The sequence below is a fragment of the Phaethon lepturus genome, unplaced genomic scaffold (genome assembly GCF_000687285.1).
Source record: "Phaethon lepturus isolate BGI_N335 unplaced genomic scaffold, ASM68728v1 scaffold5201, whole genome shotgun sequence".
Lineage (NCBI taxonomy): Eukaryota > Metazoa > Chordata > Aves > Phaethontiformes > Phaethontidae > Phaethon > Phaethon lepturus.
Window position 1 is genome coordinate 10,570 of NW_010519731.1, and position 24,219 is coordinate 34,788.

At 41.0% G+C, this 24,219-nt stretch overlaps 1 protein-coding gene across 1 annotated transcript in view; it reads right to left on the reverse strand.

Annotated features, from left to right (window-relative positions):
* Positions 1-24,219, reverse strand: part of CNKSR3 (CNKSR family member 3) — a 61,221-nt gene that overhangs the window by 1,843 nt on the left and 35,159 nt on the right. Inside the window, exons 3-12 of the mRNA XM_010297135.1 lie at positions 17,146-17,348; positions 15,680-15,767; positions 12,769-12,810; positions 10,747-10,866; positions 8,900-8,959; positions 6,091-6,159; positions 5,184-5,330; positions 3,316-3,440; positions 668-876; positions 109-198 (exon numbers count right to left, since the gene is read on the reverse strand). Coding sequence (XP_010295437.1) covers positions 109-198; positions 668-876; positions 3,316-3,440; positions 5,184-5,330; positions 6,091-6,159; positions 8,900-8,959; positions 10,747-10,866; positions 12,769-12,810; positions 15,680-15,767; positions 17,146-17,348 — 1,153 coding nt within the window. The remainder of the gene's footprint in view (positions 1-108; positions 199-667; positions 877-3,315; positions 3,441-5,183; positions 5,331-6,090; positions 6,160-8,899; positions 8,960-10,746; positions 10,867-12,768; positions 12,811-15,679; positions 15,768-17,145; positions 17,349-24,219) is intronic.

The following is a 24,219-nucleotide window of genomic DNA, read 5'->3' on the forward strand; positions in this document are numbered from 1 at the left end:
AGTTCAGCACTATGCAAACACTAATCCTCCATTCCTAGTTTAGACACTCCCATCCAATTCATTCCAAGGAAATTTTGGAAAGGAGAGGGACGAGACCTAAAACCTTGCCTTTTCTCCCTGGTGCTCGTGGCCTGGAGAAGGGTTCTGCAGCTCCTATCCAACTTCCATCTGCAGGCATTGACAAAGGACGAGGTTTTCCTAGAGGCAATAGAGAAGGTTATGAGGAATTATACTAAGCTTAGGAAACCAATTTTTAACTTGATACTTTTCACAATTAAGCAAAGGGAGAGATACAGCAATGAACAGTTAAAGTTGCAGGAAAAAAAAGCATTTCAAGATACTTCCACTGGTGAAATACAATAAAGCAATGTGCAAAGATTGAACAGCCACACTCTTGCTTGTTTACAGCAGCAGACATAATGACCAAAAGTTATAACCAAAACACACATGGAACTGGCCAAACATGGCAGCAGAGCCCAGCTGAATGACATTAAGGAAATAACAGCATTTAAGTGAAATGATTTCAGATGTGGAATTTCATTCACAGTTACAATTTGTACAGACTGCCCTTAATATCCAAGTCTAACAAGCAGTTTTCCTAACAAATTATTCCAAACTGACCAAAACATTTATTATAGCAGCAAAAATGAAAGAGGAATGAACTCACCATAGGACTGTGTTTTTTCCCTCATCTTGGCTGGTAGAATATTTGCTTCCATGGGATACCCAGGCAACTGATCTGAATCAGCAATAGTAAACCTTCGCCTTCGACTCTCCTGATCCAGAAAAGAATTGGGAGACTCTGCGCCCTTGTACCCAGGTAGCAGCTGACTGGGTTTGTTGCCTCCTCCGTATATAAAACTCCCCTTTTCATCTCTGAAAGAACATTTCACTTCAGTTAGTAGCTTAAAAGAGTTTCACGCTACAGACTTGAATGGGTTTGAAAGATACTTCTAGCCCTAGTCATGCTCCTGACAACTGGCATTGTGCTGCAAAACAAGCTGGAAAAAAAGTCAGGTGATGGAAGACTTCATTATAAGTATATTTACGAAGGAAAAAAGAAAGCTATCCCCACATGTTAATTCACTTTTAATAAGCCAGTAATTTAACACACAGAGGAGTTTAGAGGTACCACCCCTGAAAAAGCTTTTGAGAAATAAGACCTTTCTGCCCTGAGGGTATCAAAGCTCCCGATTCACTGCCTGTTCAGCTGTGACAGAAGAGTACATGCATATGTTTATCCATCTCTGTAATGGCAAGACCTATTGCCTCCATCTGAGGGACTATGCTTTTCTAAGCATAGTCTAAGTCATTCTAAGAGCCCAATATCTGCCACTGGATATTCATCACCTTCTCTCTCCATCCAAAAGTGAGACCCACTTGAGAGTTTCAGTAATAAATTCACAGTGTATATACATATGACTGAGCAATTTCTGCAGGAACTTCCTTCCCAGAGCAATCCTTCATTCCAACAGCCAGGAATAGCCATTTTTAGAACCAGCCCTTGTGAGTACTTTTGGAAGAAAAGCTACCCTCCAAGTTAAGATTTTTCTGGGTTTTTTCTTCCCCCCTTCCCTGTACATGCTACAGTCTTATTGTTTGAAGCAACTATCATCCAAGTCAAGGATAAAAATACACAGGTGACTGCCTAAGCATATACATACCCCGGTATTCACAACAGCCCCCTGGCCAGCACATACAGCTTTTTCCAGCTCTCCATCAAGAAGAATGCTAGAGCTCAGTGAATGGGAGGGAGCTATTTATGGAGATTCGGGGACCAAAAATTGCACAGAAGTGTTACACCACACCTGTATGTATGTGGAGAGCTCTCCTACAACACCACCATGTGGAGACTGTGCCATGGGGAGGGAAACCAGCCACTGCTCTCTGCCTCCCCAGCGTGGAGCAGAGAAGGTCCGTGCCAGGAAGGGAAGTGAGCATGATGATGGCAGGGCACGAAGAGAAACGACCACACAAATGCATCACAGTTTCAAGAGAAAACCAAAACATGCAGAGGTGAAATTAAACAGACAAACAGAAAGTGAGAGAACTGCCCTTTCTCCTCTTCCTGGCTGCCACAGCTTTCCACATTTAGTTTCTTTAAAAGTCAAAGCCAAAAAGCTTTTCCCTTTCCACACATCATCCAGGACAAGTGTTAGAGCTCACATTGCTACTTCCTTCCTTGTCAACAGGCATTCAGGTCTAAAGGCATCTGAAGCTAGGTATGGTTTTGTGACTCTTTAGGGAAGAGATAAACAAACTGAGCAGAATTCATCAATGTGCTTGAAATTTGAAAACATAACATAAAAACCAAGGCATTCTAAACACAGCTGTTAAATCTACATACTTGTTTTTAGGCCAAGAAATTTGATTCTTTTTACCTTTAAGAACTGAGCATGCATAAATATAAAAAACAGGGAGACAGCAGGTCAAGGTGGATCCAACTTCAGCAGAGACACCCTACCTTGGAGGAAAACTCTCCCCCCGCACCGGTACTGCCCTGAAGACTGCAGTAATACAACCTCTGTCTCTGTATCAGGCCTTACATGGCAGGAGACAAGCCCTCCTCCCATGCAAGTCCTGCAGCAAAAGGTCAGAGTTTCTATGCTGGGCTATTTACATGTAACCTAAAGTGTCAGGACAGGCGAGGAAGCATGCCCTGACCGAAAACCCTTTTGTTCATCATCTTCCCAGGTCAGTTGGCAGGGTTCTGGCATGAGTCAACATGGACTTGAGAAAAAACAAGAGCTAGCCACCCCCCTCCCCCACCTCTTGTGTGTACACAGGTCTGTATTTTTATAGCTTACACTGCGGGGGGCGGGGGGGTGGCGGGGGTAAGAGTTGAATGAATTGACTCTCCCTTCCCTTCAGTGGGAACATTCCTGTTTTAAACAACTCGCGAGTTTAACAACTTAAAACAATTTCTTTTCTATCCTAACTCCCACAGCAGTTACTTAACTTACTTAAAAAAGTGTAAAAAGTTACAAACAAAAATGACTTCTTACTATGTGCCATTAGATTTAAACAAAATACAAAACATAACTCCACAACAAAACCAGGGATGACATCCATTCATGTTTTGGGAACAACTCTGACCTATGTGACACACAATAGTCTAATAATAATCTGTGACAAACCTGGTAGTTCATGCATTTAAGCATAAGCTTAAGCAATCCTATGCATTTAAGCAACTCAAAGTCTGTGAGATCTGCAATTTCCTCAAGCTAATTTGCACAGAGATCTAACAGCAAGCCAGCTCAGAAACAAATGTAATAAAGGAGTTTTTTGTTCAGTAGTGCACATTTATTTGCATACCGAGGAGAATACGGAACAGCTGGTGGAGGTGGTATGTACAGATCCAAAATGGCTGGCTTCTCTTTTTTCAGTGAGGTATCCATGGTGCTTTCTGGAGACTGGGTTGAAGTTGCCGGAGGACTGGTCTGAAATGTTAAACAGCTATCAACCATCTGAGCACTGATTTATCATTCACAAAAAGATAATTCAGTCATCAATAGTACCATTTCATCCCCAAATGAACTATGTCTATGTTTAACAAACATGTTAAAAAACTGTTTGTGTTTGCACTTTCCTCCATACCCAGTTTTGGCTAGCCTTGCAGTCCCTCCTACAGAAATCCTATCACAGGTAATATATTGCTCAAGAATATTTTGCTCTTTCCAGTTCTATTTTTTCCTGCAAATTCCATAGACAAAAAAGCGACAGAGACAAAACCCCTTCTTCTATTCTTAGATCCATTAAAAGAATGCAATTTGTTAAATACGGTATGATCTGCAACACTTACAAAGCCAGCTCACGGTACCCTTAGTCTATGCAGTCCAATGCCTGGGGCACAGGCATGGGCAGGGATATGGTAAAGTTCACCACAAACTGCATCAAGCGATATAACTGGGATAAAGGAAGCAAAGGAAAAATATGTTTGGTATTGCTCATCTGAGCAAGTCTGCTATTTTGTTCTTTGTGGCTCGCTTCCATGTCCCCAGCACCTTGACAGGCTCCCGACTGCCTCTAGGACAGCAAAAGCTTGAAGGACTCTTTCACCTTTGTCATTGCACTCTCCCCTTTTTGTCAAGGGCCTGCCCAGGCTTTCACTCTGGCAACCCTGCACAAGCATCTGCCTTTTACCAGCCAGCACGTTTGGGCCCAGAACTGTCAGCCAGACTTCTCCAATCACCCATTCCCCCAAGGAAACGCTGCTTAGCACAGCCTATATCCCAGCCCACCTCAGCTCTTCACACCGGTAACACAGCCCTTGCTTTGGGTAACCCTGGAAAACCCACAGGGTAGCGGTTTTTTTGTCTCTGATTAAGTGGCAGGCATGATGCCACAAAAACAAAACACAGGCATTGGTGAAAGGAAAGAAGCACGCATCAAGCATGCATCCTCCTCCCAGTTTAAGAGAAATCTGCCTGCCTTGAGATTGCAATAGCCACTGGCATTTCACAGGTTGATACGTTATCCTCATAGCTGTAGGGAGACTTGTATCAGAACAAGCATAGGAATGGAAACTCTTCCTGGTTTTCTTAATTTCAGGTAATCAGTTTAGATTCAATTAGGTTATTTCCTCCTGTAGGCATTAAGCCCTAAGCTTCCTAGTACAACATGCCATTCCTCATCATGGTTATTTAAGTTATTAACTTCACTTTCTCTGTCTGCTTATTACCCAATCTGTGAATTGTCCAGCAACCAAATCTTATTTAAACAAGTAGTTTAAATACCTTTTTGAAAAACATTCTTTCCCACCCTTTACCAGACTAAAAAGACAACAAATATATGGAATAATCTAAGCTATTTCAGCAAAAACATATTACTCTGCTAAATAGAGGAAGCATTCATTGCTCCATGATGAATTCCATACTTATCAGCTGTTTCAGCAGTTTTGCCTCAGATAAGTTCTCCCAATGGCATGCTGACTGATTAAATGCTCAATACACCTAGTCCCTTTGCCCTTGCCCCAGAGGGCATTATCTGGGTTTAAAAACAAAACAAAACAACCAAAAACATTTTCCCTTTTATCTAGAAACCAGAGGAGGACAGCCATTTCACCTAACCTTCCTTGACCTGTAAACATGAGCATCTGGGAGCATTTCGGGTATTTCTCCTTTTTCAAGATGCAACAAAGGCATTCCCATCCCAACATTACAGTTGGGCCAGCAGCCTCTTACCTGCACCAAGGGTGGTTTCCAGCGCAGGTTCTTTAGCGGAGCAGGAGTGAAATGGAAAGAGCCAGTAGGACGTTTCTTAAGGAGCAACCTAACTCCAGCAGGATTCTCTCGCAACTTTGCCACCAGATTTTTTAGTTGCCATCCAACCTGGAAGAAAACAAACACATCTTTTATTTAGTATTGCTTTTCTCTGAAAGCAAACAAACAAGAAAAAAGCTAGATCCCACAAGTCAAACTGTTTTAACATTAACCTAAAGAGAGAAAAGAGATCCAAAAAAGCCAGAATGAAGAAAGAGTTGGAAAACTCGTTTTTTGGAAGGACCTTCTTTGTTTTGTTTCAAAGAAAGATCTCTACTTAAGCTGTAAATTAAACACTGAGATACCACGCAATACTCTTTATACCTCAGCTCCAGTCCTAGAAAGATTCATGGATGTGCTCAAATTGAGTAACACAGGGATTCACAGTGAACTACATCTGTCATGTTTCTTTCTTACATTGAAAGGCATTACTTACCTGTGCTAAGAAAAAACGTGTCATCTTTTTATCTAAGTTTCCAGACCAAATGATTTGACAAATACTTGGGATTTTTTTAAAGCTGTATTTATCTGCATTCCAGTAGATTGTAACAATGCATTTTAAATCAGGCCTTAAATACAATATGAAATATTAAAATATGTTGCATTCAGTGTTTAAACACAAAATATTGCATATTTACTTCACCAAAATATTGCAAAGAATTCATTTTAAGTCCAGATAAAATTTGTCTTGAAAGCAAAATGTTAAAATGCCTCAAAGATTTCAACAGGAAAACACCAGATCTGTCCCCTGACCCCATCCATTCAAAACCTGTGGGGAGCAAGCTTTGCAGAGCAAGCCTAAGGGAAGATTGGTAAGGCTGTTACTAACCACAGTTTGCCGATTAACCTGGATCACTTCATCACCAGCATGAATCTTCTGTGATTGATCAGCAGGGGACTAAAAAGAGGGAAACAAGAGGCATGTGCTTCAGCAGGTTTTCTTCACTCCATAACAAACGCCACCAAGCAAACTCAAAGGTTGTTATCTATAAAGAGCATTGCTGAAAATTTTCACAGAGCTAGATCACACATTACATCTGCTGATGATTTGAGAACTGCAAAACAAATTCAGCTTATCTTTTTTTTTTTCACAAGGTGGGAACTAGAGGGAAAAGAAGGCAGCATAGCCCACATCTGTCACAGACTGAACTGTACTTAAGTAATGGGACAGTCTCCACTGTCCTTTTGCTTCTAGTTTGCACTGTAGTTTCAGACAGCAGTGGGAAGGGACTGAAGAAAAGACTTCTGTCCTAACACAGCAACTATCTTAAACTTAGCTTTTAAGTGTATACTGATTTAAAAAAAATACACTAAGATTTTGAATGTACAGAACAAAGGACCAAAAACCTGCCAACCGACAAAATAAATCCACTTCGCTTTCCCTTTTTCTTTCCTAATGTAAATGAGCTACCAACTGTAATGTGCAATTACCTGCCTGCATCATGAAGGTCAACAGACAAAATATATGTTTGCACATATCAAGTGTGCATAGACAGGTATTTTTCAAATACCTGTCTAATAATAATACACCTTAAAATACAATTTTCCTAGAACAAAAACCAAGCTCTGGGAAACCACTAGCAAGGAACAGCTAAATGTGTCAATATTTATTTAGGTTTATCTACAGCTGGTGCCATGCACCAGCTATCACTGCAGTTATTGAAAACAGTCTCGCTGCTATAATACACCGACTCTGACCAGCCTTGACAACACCCAAAGCGCACAGGCATACTACCTTGGCATACTGCACCCTGGTCACAGGACAACTTCTCCTCTCGATCCGCCCCCCCCCATGAGTAACAACCTGGCAGCAGGCCAGGTCTTCCTAGTGATTCCAGAATTAAGCACTTGGATTAAGGACTCCCTTCTCCTCATCATCACACCTTCAGAACTCAAGTAGCCTCTTTATTAGAAGGAACTGTAGGAACAAACAGTGCAACATGGGAAGACAACATGAGGGAATTTGTGGAAGGCTCCAGCTATCATGAGTAACCCAATTTCTTCATTGTCTTCTCGCTTCCTCTGAGAGGAAATGCCTCCCTGGAAGGCTGCGTGTTATGAGTCAACCAAGATCATGAAAAAATGTGGGACAAAGTCAAGTTTGTGAAAAACAAAGCTCATTTCAAAGTGTCCTTTAAGCGATCAACAGCCTGTCTGGAGGAGGGTAGGGGACCTTTGCACAGAGGACTCCTACAACAAGTGCCAGCTAGCACAGCAGACACTGCAATCACATTGTGAGAACAGAGAAAAGAGCAAAGTTTAGATCTAGGCCATCGTGATGCAGGACGTCAAGAGTAGGATGGCACAATTCAGGAATCCTCTTGGCTGACTGGTATCAAATGCACAGACTTCCCCTGTCCTTCCAATGTACAGTACTTAATTTTGGGGTGCAATTCCACTGCATTCCAACACACCAGCTTCTGGGGATAGCTACTAAAATACCGTTCCAAACCTAGCAAGAAAATTGAGCTAAGACCCAGCCTGATCCCATGCCATCAAAAAGGTCAGTTGTTTGCAGCTCTCCATCACTTCTCAAGCTTTGCTGGTCCAAAGGAAAGAGCTTCCCCAAAGGAAGAATCAGTGTTCATAAAAAAGTAGAAGTTTAGGTCAACACTTAAAGCTATAGAAGCAATACAGCCCCACTCCTGGCCTCCAAAGTGAGATCTAGATGCACAGGGAGCTTGGCGGCAGTCAATGTTACATTCTTGCGCATTTATCGGATATTGAAATTGCTGACAAAGTGGCCTTGGTCTATGTTTCAGACACTATATGGAGTTATGCCAGGGCAATAGCATAAAAGCTATAAAACCTTTCAGTTTTCACTCTCATCTGCAAGCACAGATTTCCACCCACTCCTCCCTGGCCCCTGGACTAGGCAGGGGTACAACTAGAACCACTGGTTCTTCCCTATTCACAAAAACACAACCAAAAAGGCATTGCTGCAAGAGCCAAGTTCTTCCACTTTTTCTTTCAGCCACTACTGTGGAGCAGCATGTCTAACACCACAGCATCAGCTACTGGCCAGAGGTCCACTGCAGTAACTGCCCAGGAGCCTTTATTAAAGTGTCAGCTACAGAGAACTCTGAGTGTAAGAATAAAACAAGAAACCACCTGCAACAAAAAAATACAGTTGCCTGTCATACCAACCATTTTCTTCCAGCAGACCACTCTTGAAGTCTTACTTTTTCACCATTTTTTTACTGTGCAAGGTAATTTTGTCACTGGACAGCTCATTGATTTCATTACTCATTACTGAATTTAGCACACTACCACCTAAATGTTCCCATTAGGGGAGATTGCCTTTGCCAGCGGAAAGCAAATACATTCAAGACTTTGTTAAGCAAGATACCATAAGCACTCTGAACAGCAGATACAGTAACTTATTAAAGCAATTATTTTAATGCCAAGCATTTGAACTAACTCATGCACTTGCAGAAACTGGTTTAATTAGACTAACAGTGAAACATGCAGACACAAAATATTTACAAATTGTGGAGAAACAAATGACGCATCACACAACATTTAAAGCAGTAATATCATGAAAGTCATATGTAAGACAGGAAAAAGTAGTAAAAAAGTCAAACTCAATCAAAGCTACTGTCAGATAGTCTACGTTAATCTACATTTACTTCACTTACATTTTCTGTAGTTCCAGTAATTACATGTAATCCATCATAAGTTGATTTGATGTACATTCCCTAAACATAAGCAGAAAATGAAAAACAAGTTTAAAGACAAAAAACCACGTAACTTATCTGATTAAACAACTGTTGGCAACAGACTCAAAACATTATTAAAAACACTTAACAATTCACACATTTTCACTAGAAAACCGTGTGGTCTAGTATTACAACATTCTAAACCTCTTCACAGGACCCTTTTACTGTAATTAATTATAATATTTATAATGACTTTAAAAGAACTAATACATGGAATGCAATTTACAAACATTGGTTGGTAATACCAAACACTGCTGGGTTTGCTGCCTTCTTGCTCTTTGGCCTTGAACAAAACTTTGTTTCCTTACTGCCCTGTCTGCACAGGGAATTACAGGTTTTACTAGATGGCCACCAGCTCTCTCCATACAAAGCACACTTAGAGAGGCGGGCTACAAATATTGCCTACGTGTTCTTTTACAATTTCTCTCAGCAAGTCAATATACAGATTGCCTTGTAACTACAGTGTTGACGCAAGCAATAAAAGCTCTGGCAAAACTAAGTATTTGTGGCTGTATAATGTTAATGCTGAGTGCAAATGCAAGTACAAACACAGATGAAGTGGGTGTTGAGTATACGAACACCAAATTAAAAATCACCAACAGGCTATTAACTAATAATTGCATAGGTTTCCCCACAAGAAGTGACCAGTACATTGGTTTCATCATTTATGAACAAATACATCTCTACTTTTCCTACCTACACCTGTTGTTAGAAGCACTCACACTGAGCTGTAGAGAACTGGATGTTCAGTTTCAGATTCAGGAGCCGTAAGGCAGCTTATCTGCCTGAAGTTATCACACTTGCTTGGAAGTACAAGGAAAAATACAAGTTTTTTTGCCTCTCCCTCTCCAGCCAATTCCCTTCCCTGTTTGCTAGTTGGTATCCAATTGTATGCACCTACCTCCTCATTTCTGACTTAGTCCAAGCTAGGGTGACTCTGCTTCATTGTAGCTTGTGCGTTAACAAAGATGTCCCCATCATTTCAAGAATGCATGCATAACTGATTCAGTCAAATCCAGAGGCCTCAGTAAAACTATATAGCACAGTAAGACTGTAAAGATTCCTCTAAAAGTGTTCATCTTGTCTGCCTTCAGAGCCAAGGGGAGAACACAAATGCACTTAAGAATTTAAATTCCCTCCAACTCATTCTAACATGTCTGTCCCCAGCCAGAAAATCCACCAAGATTTCAAACTGTTTCTCATAACCAGCACCCAGCTAAGCAGCATCCACTGAAATAACTAGATTCATTATTATTATACAACCAAGGAACATTTGAAAGAATCTCATATTCCTGATAACAACCAACCTCAAAAATCCTCATATTCTTCACAATCTCACTATAAACACATATAAAAATGTGTCTTTCAGAAACATAAACACCATTTCTCATCTTTTCAGAAACGTAAACACAATTTCTCATCACACACGAAACACAGCTGGTTAAGGTAACCTGTAAAAATAAAGCGTCTGATTTCACAAGCACCTGCAAATACCCCAATAGCCTGGTTAAGACACAAATCCGTAACACTTCACCATCAAAAATTATATTTGGGATCAAACCTATTAACATGCATTCCCGTCTCCAGCAGCCACTCCAGCACACCACCTGACAACTAACCTTCAGAGTTCCACCCCACCCCTCTTTCTGTTCCCCACAGAATATTAACGGTTTTGAAATATCTTTCTACAGATACACAGACCAGTGGCTCACAAGACTACCTATTAAACACTGGAGACATCAGGACATTGCAGAGTCGGTTCTTACCAGGCCTTCCCCAGGTTTAATGTTGGTTAAATGAACCTCCTCCAGACACGCACACTGACTCATCAATGGATCTGTAGTTGATCGAATGGCTTTGTCGCAAATGCCATTTAAAGTCTTGGCCTACAATGAGAACATATAAAAAACAGTTACAAAATTTCTCTCCTGGCTTCTTCCTCTTTCAGTTTTCAAAAATGGAAAAGAAATTAGTTCTAAAACTTGATCCACTAATAAAGCACAGTTAAGAATCACCAAAATAGAAGATACGTTTATACAGATCTATTCTGCAGCATATTTATCTTCTTATTATAACCTAGTACAAACAATCTGTTTCCATTAGCACCACCTCATCATTGCTAATTGATGCCAATATATCCTCTGTTAAAAAAAAAAAAACACACACAGAACACAGCAAAAAGAAATCAGTTTTGGAGTTTTTTTGCTTTAACCAAAATACAACCCATTAAAATACTGAAACATATTGATAATTCCTTGTGGGAACAATAGATAGTTTTTCATATTGTTCTTTATTTTTGCTATGAGAATGAGATTGACCACGTGTCACCAAAAATGAGGTGCTGGCCACTTATCTGCACAAAGCTTTACAGTATAAGGTAGGACATCTAGCACTTAAGCATCTCAGCATTACTTCTCTCCACTGTGCCTCTGAGCTGACCTCTTCTGGAATGCTTACGCAGGCGAGGTTCATATTTCCTTTTGACCAAAACATAACTGAACCTAAGCCAACATTATAACTAAAGGCAAATTCTGACCTTGTGTGTGTGTGTCAGTAAAGTCAGAGGCAGAACAGCTTTGTCTTGTCTAACTTTTAACTAGCAGAATGGCTAAGTAATCAGAAGAAAAAAAAAAATCATAGTAAAAAAATCTGTGCCATCATAAATTTTACTAATGCCCCACAGTGTGTTCTAGGTCTTGACATTGAATTTCAGCATTGCTTCGGTACAAGTAGGTTACAAAAGCTTCAAGAAGAGGGGAGGGAGGATTAGTACACAGTACAGTAGTTAGTTATGCATAATTTGAGAACCAGCAAGGTAAGCCACCTTTCACAATGGGTTTGAATCCTTCAGTCAAAGCAGACATATGTAATTACGGGGTGGAGAACTGTCTTGTAGGAAGACATTGGTTTGGATTACAATGATCCCTGGAAACAATAGTTCCAATGTCTTTTGGTTTGTTTTACATCAGATTTACAGAGCAGCAATAAAATAAATCAGAACAATGCTTAAGTGTGAATACGAGGAACTGCTCAAACAAGGGAACTCCAAACAACAATTCCTACTTCCATAGTGGGTGTGCACAAATGGAAAAGCAAGAGGCAAAAAACTCCCTTTTACGTGGTCTCATTATTTACGGAAAAAATTATTTTTAGTTATTGTGCTACTAAATTCCTAAGCATCTATGAGCTAGCGGAAGGCCTTATCAAAGAGCACAGCCTGGTTCATGTCAAAAGCAGGAAGCGATGATTAACTGTTACAAAATATAAAAAGCATTCCATTACGCTCCTCATTTGGTCGCAAGGCTGCTTCAGACAACCCTGAAAACTCAGATCTTTCAAGCTCAAGTACAGAGACAACACTTCAGTTCTGTGGCAGGGTAGTTCTTCTACATGAAGAAACTTAGTAAGGCATAGTGTCTGCTTAAAAAGGCACTAAATATCTCATGACATATATAACTGGCATAAATGACTGACTTAGCCTATGATCATTCTATAGCACCATCCCTCCCTTGAAAATCTGAGGTCTAAATTCCCTTTAAAAATAGCTGTACAATGACACTTTAAGGAATACTTGACTCTGTGCTATTACACACACTGCCCCTCTGTTCACAAATTTCACTGATTTCCTCTACAGTAAGGAGTATTCGCAAAATGGCCCATAACATTGTTTATTTGTAGGATGCGCTTGTACATGTGGGATTGGAAAGCTGTTATCAGTAGTCAGTGTTGAAGCTATTGAAATAAACGTGAATGCAAGCAGCTGAGTTTCAGCAGAAACATGTACTTACTACAGTCTGAACTTTATCTTCCATTTCAGCCACAGTGCAGTCCTAAAAACAAAACAAGAACAAAAAGACCTATATTAACCAATAAACATGTAAACATATCATCTCTGAAAAGTCTGCATAACCTCAAACTGAAATAGAGTTATTCATGCTGCAGGGATTAATCAGATTAGTTTTACCCAGAAGGGCTCAAATGTACTGTTAAACAACTATTTTCTGGCCCTGGTATAAAGCAATAATAAACCTTGAAAACCTTGAGAACATCAGATTCAATCACAGCAGCAGACTCTTCCAGAAAAGCAGAAGCCTGCAGAATAAAACTAGACTCTCAGGAGGCCGGGCACACAAGCTTGCCTTGCACCGATAAATCCTGACTGAGGCACTCCTCTGTCCCAGGCATCAAAATGGATCTAAAACATATTGTTAAAAATAGCACAATAAGTGATTTTTAAAAATATGCCATTGATGACGCTCCTGAGGGCCAGAGGACTGCACACAAAGCATTATTTACACAGCCCAGGTACAAAAGTCTTTGAACTGAAACAAGTTCATGTAACAGACTACAGAAGTTGTCATTGTTTTCTGCAGGGACTGCTGAACTAGAGAATGTGTTTAGATTCTCAGATTTAAAAAAGTTAAACCATCAAGTAAATAATGAAACAAGATTTACAAAATTTGTAAGGAGAAAGAACACCAAACTCCAAGCATTTAAGCAAGCTTAAATTCCAAGATACTTTCCATTGGCATCTCAACCCAGATAACTACCACAAGAGATGCACCCAGGAGCAGTGCATTGAAGCTGTTCCATATTTCTGATCATCCTCAACACTTCTACTCCTTCCTACCTCTGTTCTGTGCTTTTAAAGACAGAAGTCCAAAAAAACATGTAGTCCTCCAGATATGGACACAGCAGGGATATATAAAATAACTAGGCTATGTTCTCTTTTATGTTTCATAACAACTCTTGAACACCCTGTTCACTGTTGTGATGACCAGAGACTTAGGTCACACTTTCTACAGCCTGTCACCAAAAGCTTCAAGACCTTTCCTGAACACTACTGCCAAATTTAGACTCCATCGTTGTGCATCAGCGTCATTTTTCTCTGCTAAATACATCTGCATAAATCAAAAGTTAATGTCACCTACCATCATGCATCCCAGTTGCTCAGTATTGCAAAGTCCTTCTGCTCCTCTTCATTTTTATTTACACTAAGTATTATTTTACCCTTAAAGTTTGCCACTAAACTTGTAGAAACAGTGGAATAAACTCTGTTCCTTGTACCTATATACCTATTATTGAAGTGAACTGGAATCTTACTGCATTCCAGTCATTATTCCATTATTATTCACCCATTTTTACACATCATTTATGATTATGCAGAGCAACATAGGTTGCACAAGAGCCACACTAGTTTCTTCTCCACTAAGAGAACTGACCATTAATTCCTACACTCTTATTTCCTAATAAGAAAGACTTCTCACATCTAAAAACTTACCTACAGTTTTTTCAACTACATCTCTCCCTCACATGTCAGTGGACTCCTTCAGATCATTGTAATATATCTGCAGTGCCCCAGTACAAAACAGTGTCAATTCTTCCCCCACTAATGATTTTTCTCATATACACCATTCCCATTCTTTATTAGAGCTCATATCAAATTGGCAGAGAAGTACTCTGGCGCTTTTTAAAAGGCTGGAGTTGTATACGCCAACTTCCATTCCCCTGCCATCAAAGGCTGATTTAATTGACAGATTAAACACCATTTTTAGTAGTTTTATTAATACAGTTCAGCAATCTCATATCTCAGTTCCTGTAGCACTCTTGGGTGAACACCATCTGCTGCTAGAAACGCTTACTGTTCTACCTCACAATCTGCAAACCTGTAGCTGTAAATCACTGACCTTCTGCAACTGAACACACAGCACCCAAACAAGAAGGGCATTCAGCAGCAAGCCAAAACTTGTGCACTTTTGAACTTCTAATATTCAGACACTATCCTTTGACAACAATCCAGCTGATATAATTGGGTGTCGTCATAGCTTGACAACACACAGGATGTTTCTGTCCTTTGACATCACTCCCTCAAAACAGAGAGAATCACCCATGTCACAGGACATGTCCCTTCAGAGTTCAAACAACATGTGGCCACAGACTAACAGCTATGAGCAAGCTTGGTGGGAGCCGAAGCACGCACACAATGCTTGACAACCAAAGCAGTAGCACGTTGTCAGAACAGTTTAGAAGACAGGCAGTATTATTCAGAGAGCAAAATGACATCATTTGCCAAGACTGCCACAGTTGCTACATGTCCTTTTAGCTCCTACCAATATGAGCGTTCATCACACAGCTGATAATTGGAAAATTTTGAAACAAAACACTGTGGTTTCACACTATGGGCAGAAGCAACCTGGTTAGCAGGATTTGTATCATAAAGGTGGCAGCTCCTTCCATTGCATGCAGCATTTCTTATCTGACAGCTAAAACCTTCTATGGGATAAGACCTAAGGAGTCTGCAAGCATAGTTATAACAACCAGAGTCACATTTTTGTTTAGAGTTAGCACTGATAAATGCTTTTCAACATGTTGTCTGGAACTCAAAAATCTTCAAATGCAAACCACCTATTTAAAAAACTAACCCAATTTCCATTAAAGCTCAAGAAAACCTGAGTAGCCTTTAAAGTGCAGTCACTTAGGATGCAGCCAGTAATAGCAAAATTAGAAATTAAGTGAACAATAAACCACCCTCAGATAAACCAACAACTGAAACTGACCTTGATGGACCTTCAAAGCTTGAAGCTCTCATTTCCAGATCTGCCTTCCAATTAGCACTCTGCACACAGCAAGCACATTACTTCCCCAAACATCCCCCTTCCTTCCCTTCTGGAAAGCAAAAGGGAAAAGAAATCAGCTGACCTTCTGAACAGTAGTAGTGAGATCCAAGCAGAGCTGAATGATTCTGTTCTTCATTGATGAAAAGTCAGCAATACCTGTAAATGGGGCCCTGCAACAAGAGAAAATTCCCCTTAGATCAAAGGGACCAGCCTTCTCCCGTCCTACCTTATAAGCAATGACCAGCATGTGAGAGCAAGAGCTGTAACTGACATCCACACAAGCATGAAGACACAGTTTTACCATATAAATATTCCTGACTGCATAGTCCTGCTCTGTCATTGCACCAAAATTACTGAATGTCTAACCCTGTGGTAAGCAAGTTCAGAAAGCAAAACCAGAAGAAACTCTCAGTTTTCCAAACTACAGTTCTCTCAGCTGCATGATCAAGTCAGATCACACTGACTGTGTTGTAAAAATCACACCCTTGGGTTTGTCAGAGTAGATTTCTACCTTCCAAGTCTTCGATTACTAAACTCAGATGGGAGAAGGAAAAAAAAAAAGTCTCTAGAAGAAAAAACAGATTTTCACATTTTACACAGAGGTACAGTGAGGCTCAGTCTTAGAGAAAGATCATCATAGGTAGGGCAGCTTTAGAGCCTACAGAGTCTCACCTCAGACCCTCCAGATAGCTGAAAGAGCTAGATGGGTGGTTAAGAATTAACCCCAGTAGGTTTTGGGACAGACAAAACAGTCATCTTGCTAATGGTGCATTGCAGAAAAAAGTTAGGGCAAGCTGCCAGCAACAAGGTGAGAGGAGAGAACCAGGTGAGAGAGGCACAAGCTGTTAACAGCACTGTCTGGACACAGAATCAACTCCTCACTGGAGGGCAGGGATGCTAAAGGATAAAGGTGCTCCTTGCTGCTAGCCCCGTGCAGCTCTCCTCCTAACCTTCCTTCTCAGGAAAGCTGGCAAGGGGCTTGACATTACGTTCATCTGTTATCCTGACCAGTATCCCAGCCAGCACCCAATTGGCTCTGTTATCTGTTTGCTTCCACTGCAGCTGTCACAAAACAACTCTGGCTCTTGCTGGGAAATAAACAACCACACACACACAGAGGGTGTCTCTGCCATTGCTCAGTCTTCACATCATGGAGCTAAGGCCACAATTTCAGCAAAACATTAAGAAATCTTTTAGAAAGGGACCTGCCAATGACAAGTGGGAATTTAGAAGCTGGGAAGGGGAGAGGAAGAAGACGCATGAGAAACTGGCCTGAAAATTGGTCATCCCCCCTGAACAGTAAGACTCCTACTTTTAGAAATACCAGTTTGGATGCAATGTGAACAGTTTCACTGGTTTTATCAATAGTGGAAGCACAAGAGTAAATACCCTAGATTAAATCCGTCCGCTAGAATACTTCTGCCAACACAAAAAACAGGGGTGAGAGAGATCAAGAAGATCTTTACACCGAAGCATCTAGAAAATGCCCTACATGGAGAAATAACTCATTATAGCAGTACATTAAAAATATGAAGATTTTATGCTTACCTGTCCAACCATGCAAGCAAGGCTTTAGCAGCACCAATAAGCTCTACTACAGAAGTAAGGAATTCATTGGGGGGCTTGCGAGAGGTATTCCCATCATAATTTGAACTTTTCCTACGGCTGCTGATGTAATTTTGCAGATTGTTGGATGAAGCTCGCAGCTTGAGAACCAGGTTCTTCATATTGTCTGTTTCAAGGCCATAGTTCTGCAAGGAATATTATTAAGTTTGATAAATCTCCCTATCAAGTCCTCCTATTTATTATACCACAAGTTACAAACTCATCTGTGATGAAAGGTGTGAGGATTTGCCCAAGTTTTCTGGTTTTTGGCAAAAATGAAGTATCTAGTTCTTAGTATGGCCTTAGTCTTTAAGTTGCCCTTACCTTCCAATGCTTTAGCTTCTAGGAGACAGGAAACCATGAGGTCCCTGTTGCAAGTACCGAAGTAGGAAGAAATTCGAAATCATGCCTACACCACAAATACAGCCTTACTAAAACTAAGTGTCTGATGGTGCAAACCTAGTGATATTCCATGTACTGCTAAAAAATAGCGAATGTATTTAGAGTCAAAAGCTGTAAAAAGAATGGCTTTTAAAAAGAAAAGAATGGGTCCATACAGCCCAGTATACCGTACCGGTGCCTACGCAGCTGTTCCTCAGGACAGATTGCAAGCACACACCAACACCCCCACAGGTCCCCTTGTCTGCACCCACCAACACCCCTACACGTCCCCTTGTCTGCAGCCACCTATCTGCAGCTCAGCAGCCCCGGGAAGCAATGCTGGTTAGTACTTCTTCCAGAAATTCAATTCCCATTTTGAATCCATGTGAATTTTAGCACCCTGTTGCTAAACATCCTACAGATTAACTATTTCCTCCAGCACATGTGGTACTTTCAAGAGTTTTTTGGGGTTCTTTGGCTGGGTTAGAGGGGATGACACAGTGTTAATGCTACCTTCATTTAGTACACCTACTTCTTCTACTGGAAGAACCAATTCTCTACTCACCTCCATTACAGGCAAGATTTTATAGACTGCAATTGTCTTCTCCATATTGACAAATCCTAGACCTTCAATCACTTTTTCTAAAATTTATTCTATGCTACAGCCACTAAAGAATACTTTTGTGGGTGCCAACCTCCCCCAATTTTACAGACATTAATGAGATTTGAGGACACTTTTCAATCAGCATGAAGTCCCAATGTTCTATTGGATGTCATTTACCTTTAAAATGCAGTTGGAGTAACAAAATTGTGTTGGTTTTTTGTTAAGGAACAAAAATGCTGTTTTTTCTAAAAATGTTTTCTGTACTGTGGTACATAAACCGTGAAATAAAATTTTATTCACAACTAGAGATAAATTTAATCTGGCAAGAGATAAAAACATCTACAGGAAGCAAATATAATTTCAGTCAAAAGCTAGAATAAGTATTTGCATCACAAATTTTCAGCAACTGTATGCCTTGATTACAGCAGTGCAATTCTTTGCAAGTTCAAGGACTGCATTAACACTATACATAATAATTAAAACCATTCTTAGGTGTTGTGTTTTTCATTCAACAGCATCTTTATAAAAATTTTTGAAACCTAGAGAATCTCTAAGTCCTGCCTGTAACTTCAACTTTAAAAATTCAAATACAACCAAACTATACTTCCTGAAACTAAAACTCAATTGTTAAGCAACACATTGATCATCTTATTCCAAACATGTCAGAAATGCTACGCTGTATCTATTTTGAAGGCAACTCAATTTTGTAATCAAGATTTTCTTCTTTTTGCTGTCAGTGTGCAAATGTGTGTTATGTACCAATGTGTTGCTGAGTACCTTTACTTTTGACTTATCCAACCTTGCAAAACCTCTGTGGGCATCTTCTGAATGTTAAGTCCTGAGGAATGCTTAGCTCTTTTAGAGTGAAATTTCCTACCTTTTCTTTAAAAAAAAAAAAAAACACCCTACCCAAAAACACAGGAAAAAAACCCTGCCTTTCTCTATTCTGTTGATGCTGCAGATTCTTGCTACCAACCACCAGGTTCCATAGTTTAGTCAGCTATACTGCCTCTTCCTTCTCCTTTCCCCCTCAAAAAACCTAAAGCAACTAAAGCAAATCTTAATTCCATTCAATTCCAAGTTTCCAGGGGTTCTCAACACCTCCACTCAGGATCACATCATCACCTGGGCTGGAGGGGAGCTCAAGGAGGTCTCAGTCCAACCTCCTGTTCACAGCAGCCTCAGCTATGAGCTCAGACCAGCTTGTTCAGGGCTTTATCCAGTCTAGTCTTGAAAACCTTCACGGACAGAGACTGTACAACCTTTCTGGCCAACTGAATCCAATGTCTGACCGTCCTCAGGGTGAGAAAGTGTTTCCTTAAACCAAGCCCAAATATCTCATTTCAACTTCTGCCCGAAATGTCTTATCCTCCCACTATGAGCAGCCCAGCTCCATAATCCTGCTGACCATGTCCTCCCACAATAGGTGCTGGGGCTCTGCTGGTGGGCCTCCCTGAAGCTGCCTCTTCCCCAGGCTGAAGAAGTCTCAGTCCCACAGCCTCTCCTCACAGGTGAGTACTCCAGCCCTGCCTGGCCTGGTAGCCCTCCACTGAGCTTGGTGTGGTTTGTCCACCTCCCTCCTGTATTTGGGGGTGGGAGGCACATGTAGACTAATCAGTGCAGAGTAAAGGGTGATAATCACTTCCCTCCCTCTCCTGGCCATGCTCCCATTAATGCAGCCAAGGATGCTGCTGACTTCTTTGCTGCCAGGGCACACTGTGGCTCCATTCCCTCCACAGTCAAGCATCCATTAGCATAGGCTGAAAGATCTTGGATTAAGAAAGTTACAAAAGATGAAACAGAACCTTTGCTGCCAAAAAAACCCACCAGTGTAAGGAAATGTTTCAGCTACTCAGCTACTTTCCACCTCCTATGGATAAGATCCCAGCAGGTATAAGTTACACAAGTGCCTCCCTCCTCCCCCTGAGGGCTCTTGGCAAGGAAGTACCCTTAAAATACAGCCAGGAATAGGGGCTGAGAGAATAGATCCAGTTAAAAAAAAAAAAGCCACTGTGGCAACAGAAAAGGATATCCTTAAATTTTCCTGGATCACAGAAAGGGAAAGATTTGGATTACTACGCAGTGTTGAAGCACTTGTATACTGTCATGTGTGAACTTATCACCTTTTACTTAAAAAAAAAAAGCATCATTCAGATGCATTTCTTGCAGTTAGTTTTCTCCTCCTCACAGGACATTGCATATTAGTCTATTTTTGGAGGAATACTTTTTCACCAACAGATCTGAATGTGGGGTAAATTCCTGTGACCACATGAATTTGAAAGTAGCCATGTACCAGAAATCTCTCCCTTTAACAAGGGAATTGGAAGATGTGGACCCCCTTCCTTTCATAAAGGGACAGAAAATACAAAATATCTTCTGTACAGTGGTATAACCACCTAATCACTCTGGTTAGAACTTGAGAGAGTCTTCATATATTTAAGTATCTTCAGGTCTTTCTTTCAGTCATTCAGGTGCAGAAATTGTGCCCACCACCTGTGGGTGTCTGCAATTAGAGATGGCCCCAGCATTTAAGAGGACACATGTTGATATACCAGGTCAGATTTTGGGTTTGGCCCCAAAACATTCACATACTCCTTTTAAAACCTCTTTCGCATTATTTATACAGCAGGTCAGTCCACTGACTTTTACAGTTCAGCTAGTTATTTTTAAATAATTCTGTCACGTAGTTCTCAGTTTTGAAGTTAACTTCAGCAACACAGGTGTTGCCTCTGGAGATACTGGAGCCCCAGTTTATGACTGCAACTGGTGTCCCCAACAGCCTATCAAGAGCACATCACAGCCAAGCTCTCCAGTCATTGCACTAAGCTTTCCTGCAACTTCCCACAGAAACTCTACGGAATGCACCTCAGATATCTAAACAACCAGTTTGCACTCTAGGAAGTGTCCTGGCTAAGCACTATGTCTATCCAGCACAACAGGGAGCACATGGGTCTTCCGCACAGGCAGCTGAATTCTCCAACTACAGGTCAGCCCTGAAGCATGAACTTCCCCAGAACAAAGGGTCATCACAACCCAAACCATCTCTGCCCCAGGGGCAAGCCAGTTTCCTCACCTGTTTGCTCTAATACACAGAAAACATTATGCCCCTTCACCAGATAGAGCAATGTTTCTATCCAAGCCAACACTATCTTGACCTCACACATAACCACCTATTTCTGCTATTTTTCTACTCCTTCACTTGCTGTCTCCAGTCTGTCAGGAGGGCTGGTTTGGGGAACTAAACCATTCAAAAAAAAAAAAAAATCTATTCTCTTTTTTACTGCAGTGTGCTCTCAGCTGTTTTAGGTCCCTGAAGTAGTTCACCTCAGAGTCAGGTGAGAGCGCGCGCGCGCACACACACACACACACACAAAATCACTGATCAGAGGACAGGAGGGGGTAGAGGTAGCAGCTAATTTGGATTAATTTAACTTGTCATGGAACTGTAGCCTCAGTCCAGGACAGATAGAAATGTTGATAGCATGGCAGCACACCAAACAGCCTTCACAGCAACACACAGTTGAAGTGCAAAGCTTAGCAGACTTTTCTAAAATATTTCTACAGGACAGAGGCTACAATATTTAATAGATTATTATTCAAGCAACCAAAAGGTTTTAGATGTTGCTCGTGAACCAAAGAACACATTACATTTTCCTGTTGCTCCCGATTTAAAACATCAAAGTTGCTTTCATCAAAACACAGGCTGAAACCAGCGGTCAAGAGCACCCCATGTCAAACACTCCCAGGTTATTACTCATTAACCTGGGGAGCCACACGCAGGGCTGGAGCAAGAGACAGCACGCATACATGCACAAGAGCACATGCGCACGAGCGCACTCTCTCCAAACTCCATTACGTTTAAATGAGAAAATGTACACTGACCAAACAATTGCTCAAGGTCAGGCAGCCAACATAAAATTAAAAAAACAAAAAAGCATGGCTAACTGAAGTCAAAAAAAAGCACAGCAGCTTTGTCTGAGCTGACTTGGGCTGATCCAGAGCTCTGCTACCACCCAAGGGCAGCATCGCCTTCCCCTTCACAGCCACGTTCATGTGCTACAGTATGATCAGCTGGATCTCCTGGCTGATCCAGCTAAAACCCAGCTGGGGGGTGGGGGAAGAAATTAATAAAAACAGACTGAACGCCTGCTCAAAAGCTGATCCAACCCACTGCATGCCTATATAAACACTAGAGTTAACACAAGGTACTGTCAACAGTCACTCATTCTTGCTCCCTCCCTCTTAGAAAAAACGCATCCTGAAGAATCCTTTGGACTCTCAAGTTTCCTAAAAAACAGCACTAAACTTGAGACCTCTAAAAAAACTGAAACCTTATGAGGTGGTGCTAAGTGTGGTGTTTTTGACAAGGATTAGCCACAAAGGATAAGTCTTCATGTATGCATGTTCTATTTTATGTTATGATGTTATATTTTTTTGTATTGCAAATATGCTGGAAGAACATTACTACCAGTGAAATTATCAAAAGGCAAAATGTTAAAAACTATGTTGTTCTTGTTTTGTGGTTTGGGGTTTTTTGGTGGTTTTTTTTTAGATTGCTTAAAACTAGTATCTCTTCATTCTAACTCGAGAAAAATCAGTTGCTTTTTTGCTTCCAAACTCTCCCATCATAGAGCATAGGTCAAGAGTCAGAAATCTAATCCAAAGAACACATTAAAAGTGAAAATATTTGCATACAGTTTCCTGTTCATGCTTGCATTGTTTTATATTTATTAAGCCCAAACAAGCAAGTCTAGTCATCAGGGAATGATGATTAAGTAATCAGTTTTCACTACCACTCTAGATGCTTTTTGTCCCCAATTTGGCTGAGAAAGCTTATTTTCTGGATACCTGCCCCTGCTTTCGAGGTTTTGCATGAGTTTAAAAAGCACGTTTGTGTATGTTTGCACCTCTCCAAATACTTCCATCAACTAAGAAATGTCTTTCATCCCTCTTCTCCCCCAAGAAAATATTGTTGTCAACAAAAAGATGGAGGCACTCGATGACTTTTTCGCCTCTGGGGAATTCAGTTTCTTTGATATGTCCTCTAAATTCCTTAAATATGTCCTCAACACCTGTTCAGAAAAGTCTGTTAGACCAGCTCGAGAGCAGCAGAAATGTGTGCTCACAGGAAACTTCCACTTTTTATCCCTGTCCACACTCTCTCCTGCTGCCTCTTCAGCCGCAGCTCTGTTGCCCATGCAGCCACTGCTATGAGATGAGGAAACACTGCCTCATCACCAGAGCAGCAAAGAAAGGTGCATTCATTTCTTTCAGCTATACTGGCTCTAGAGTTCACTTACTGCAGCAGCAAACACCATAAGTTGCAGACACATTTTCAGCTTGGCAGTGTAGCTGCCGAAGAGGGCTCTATCCCTATAAAATCTGGAAAAAGAAGGGTAAAAAAAAAAAAAGTGTATTTGGTGCCCTTTCTCAAGCAAAGGACTACCTTCACGTACTTTTACGACTGATCTACTGACGCTGGCAAAAAGGTCTGTATGGTCAATGCTTGAAAAGAGTTACTGCAGGAGAAAGATGCTCTGAAGGCAGCTGCTTCACTGCCCTTGGAGCTCTAAGTGTTCTTGCAGTGTGAGGGAACCAAAGCACTCATCTGAAGGAAGCTCAGCTGGAAAACTGCCAAGGCAAAACTAGACAAAAAGGGAAATTCTTCTTGAGTACTGCAGGACTGGGGAACCTCCAAAACCCCCTCTCAGCCCTTCCTCACCCTGTCAAGAACGACGGCTTTCAAAGCCGGACTCAGGGTGGCCCAGTCAATGCCACATTTCCACAGTGTGAGCTAAAAGCATAGTGGGAAGGGGAAGAGGCAGGGGGGGGCCGATCTCCAAAATAATTTACTTTTATTTTCAATTCAAGGCCCCAAAAGTTTGGGAAATGTCACCATATATACACCCACAAAAAGAACACTGTCCACTACGTGATATCAATACACAAACCCACTTTTAAAAAACTAATACAGGTAGAATAGAGAAACTTTTATTCTATCACGCAAGAGGAGACAGCAAAAAATTGGTTGT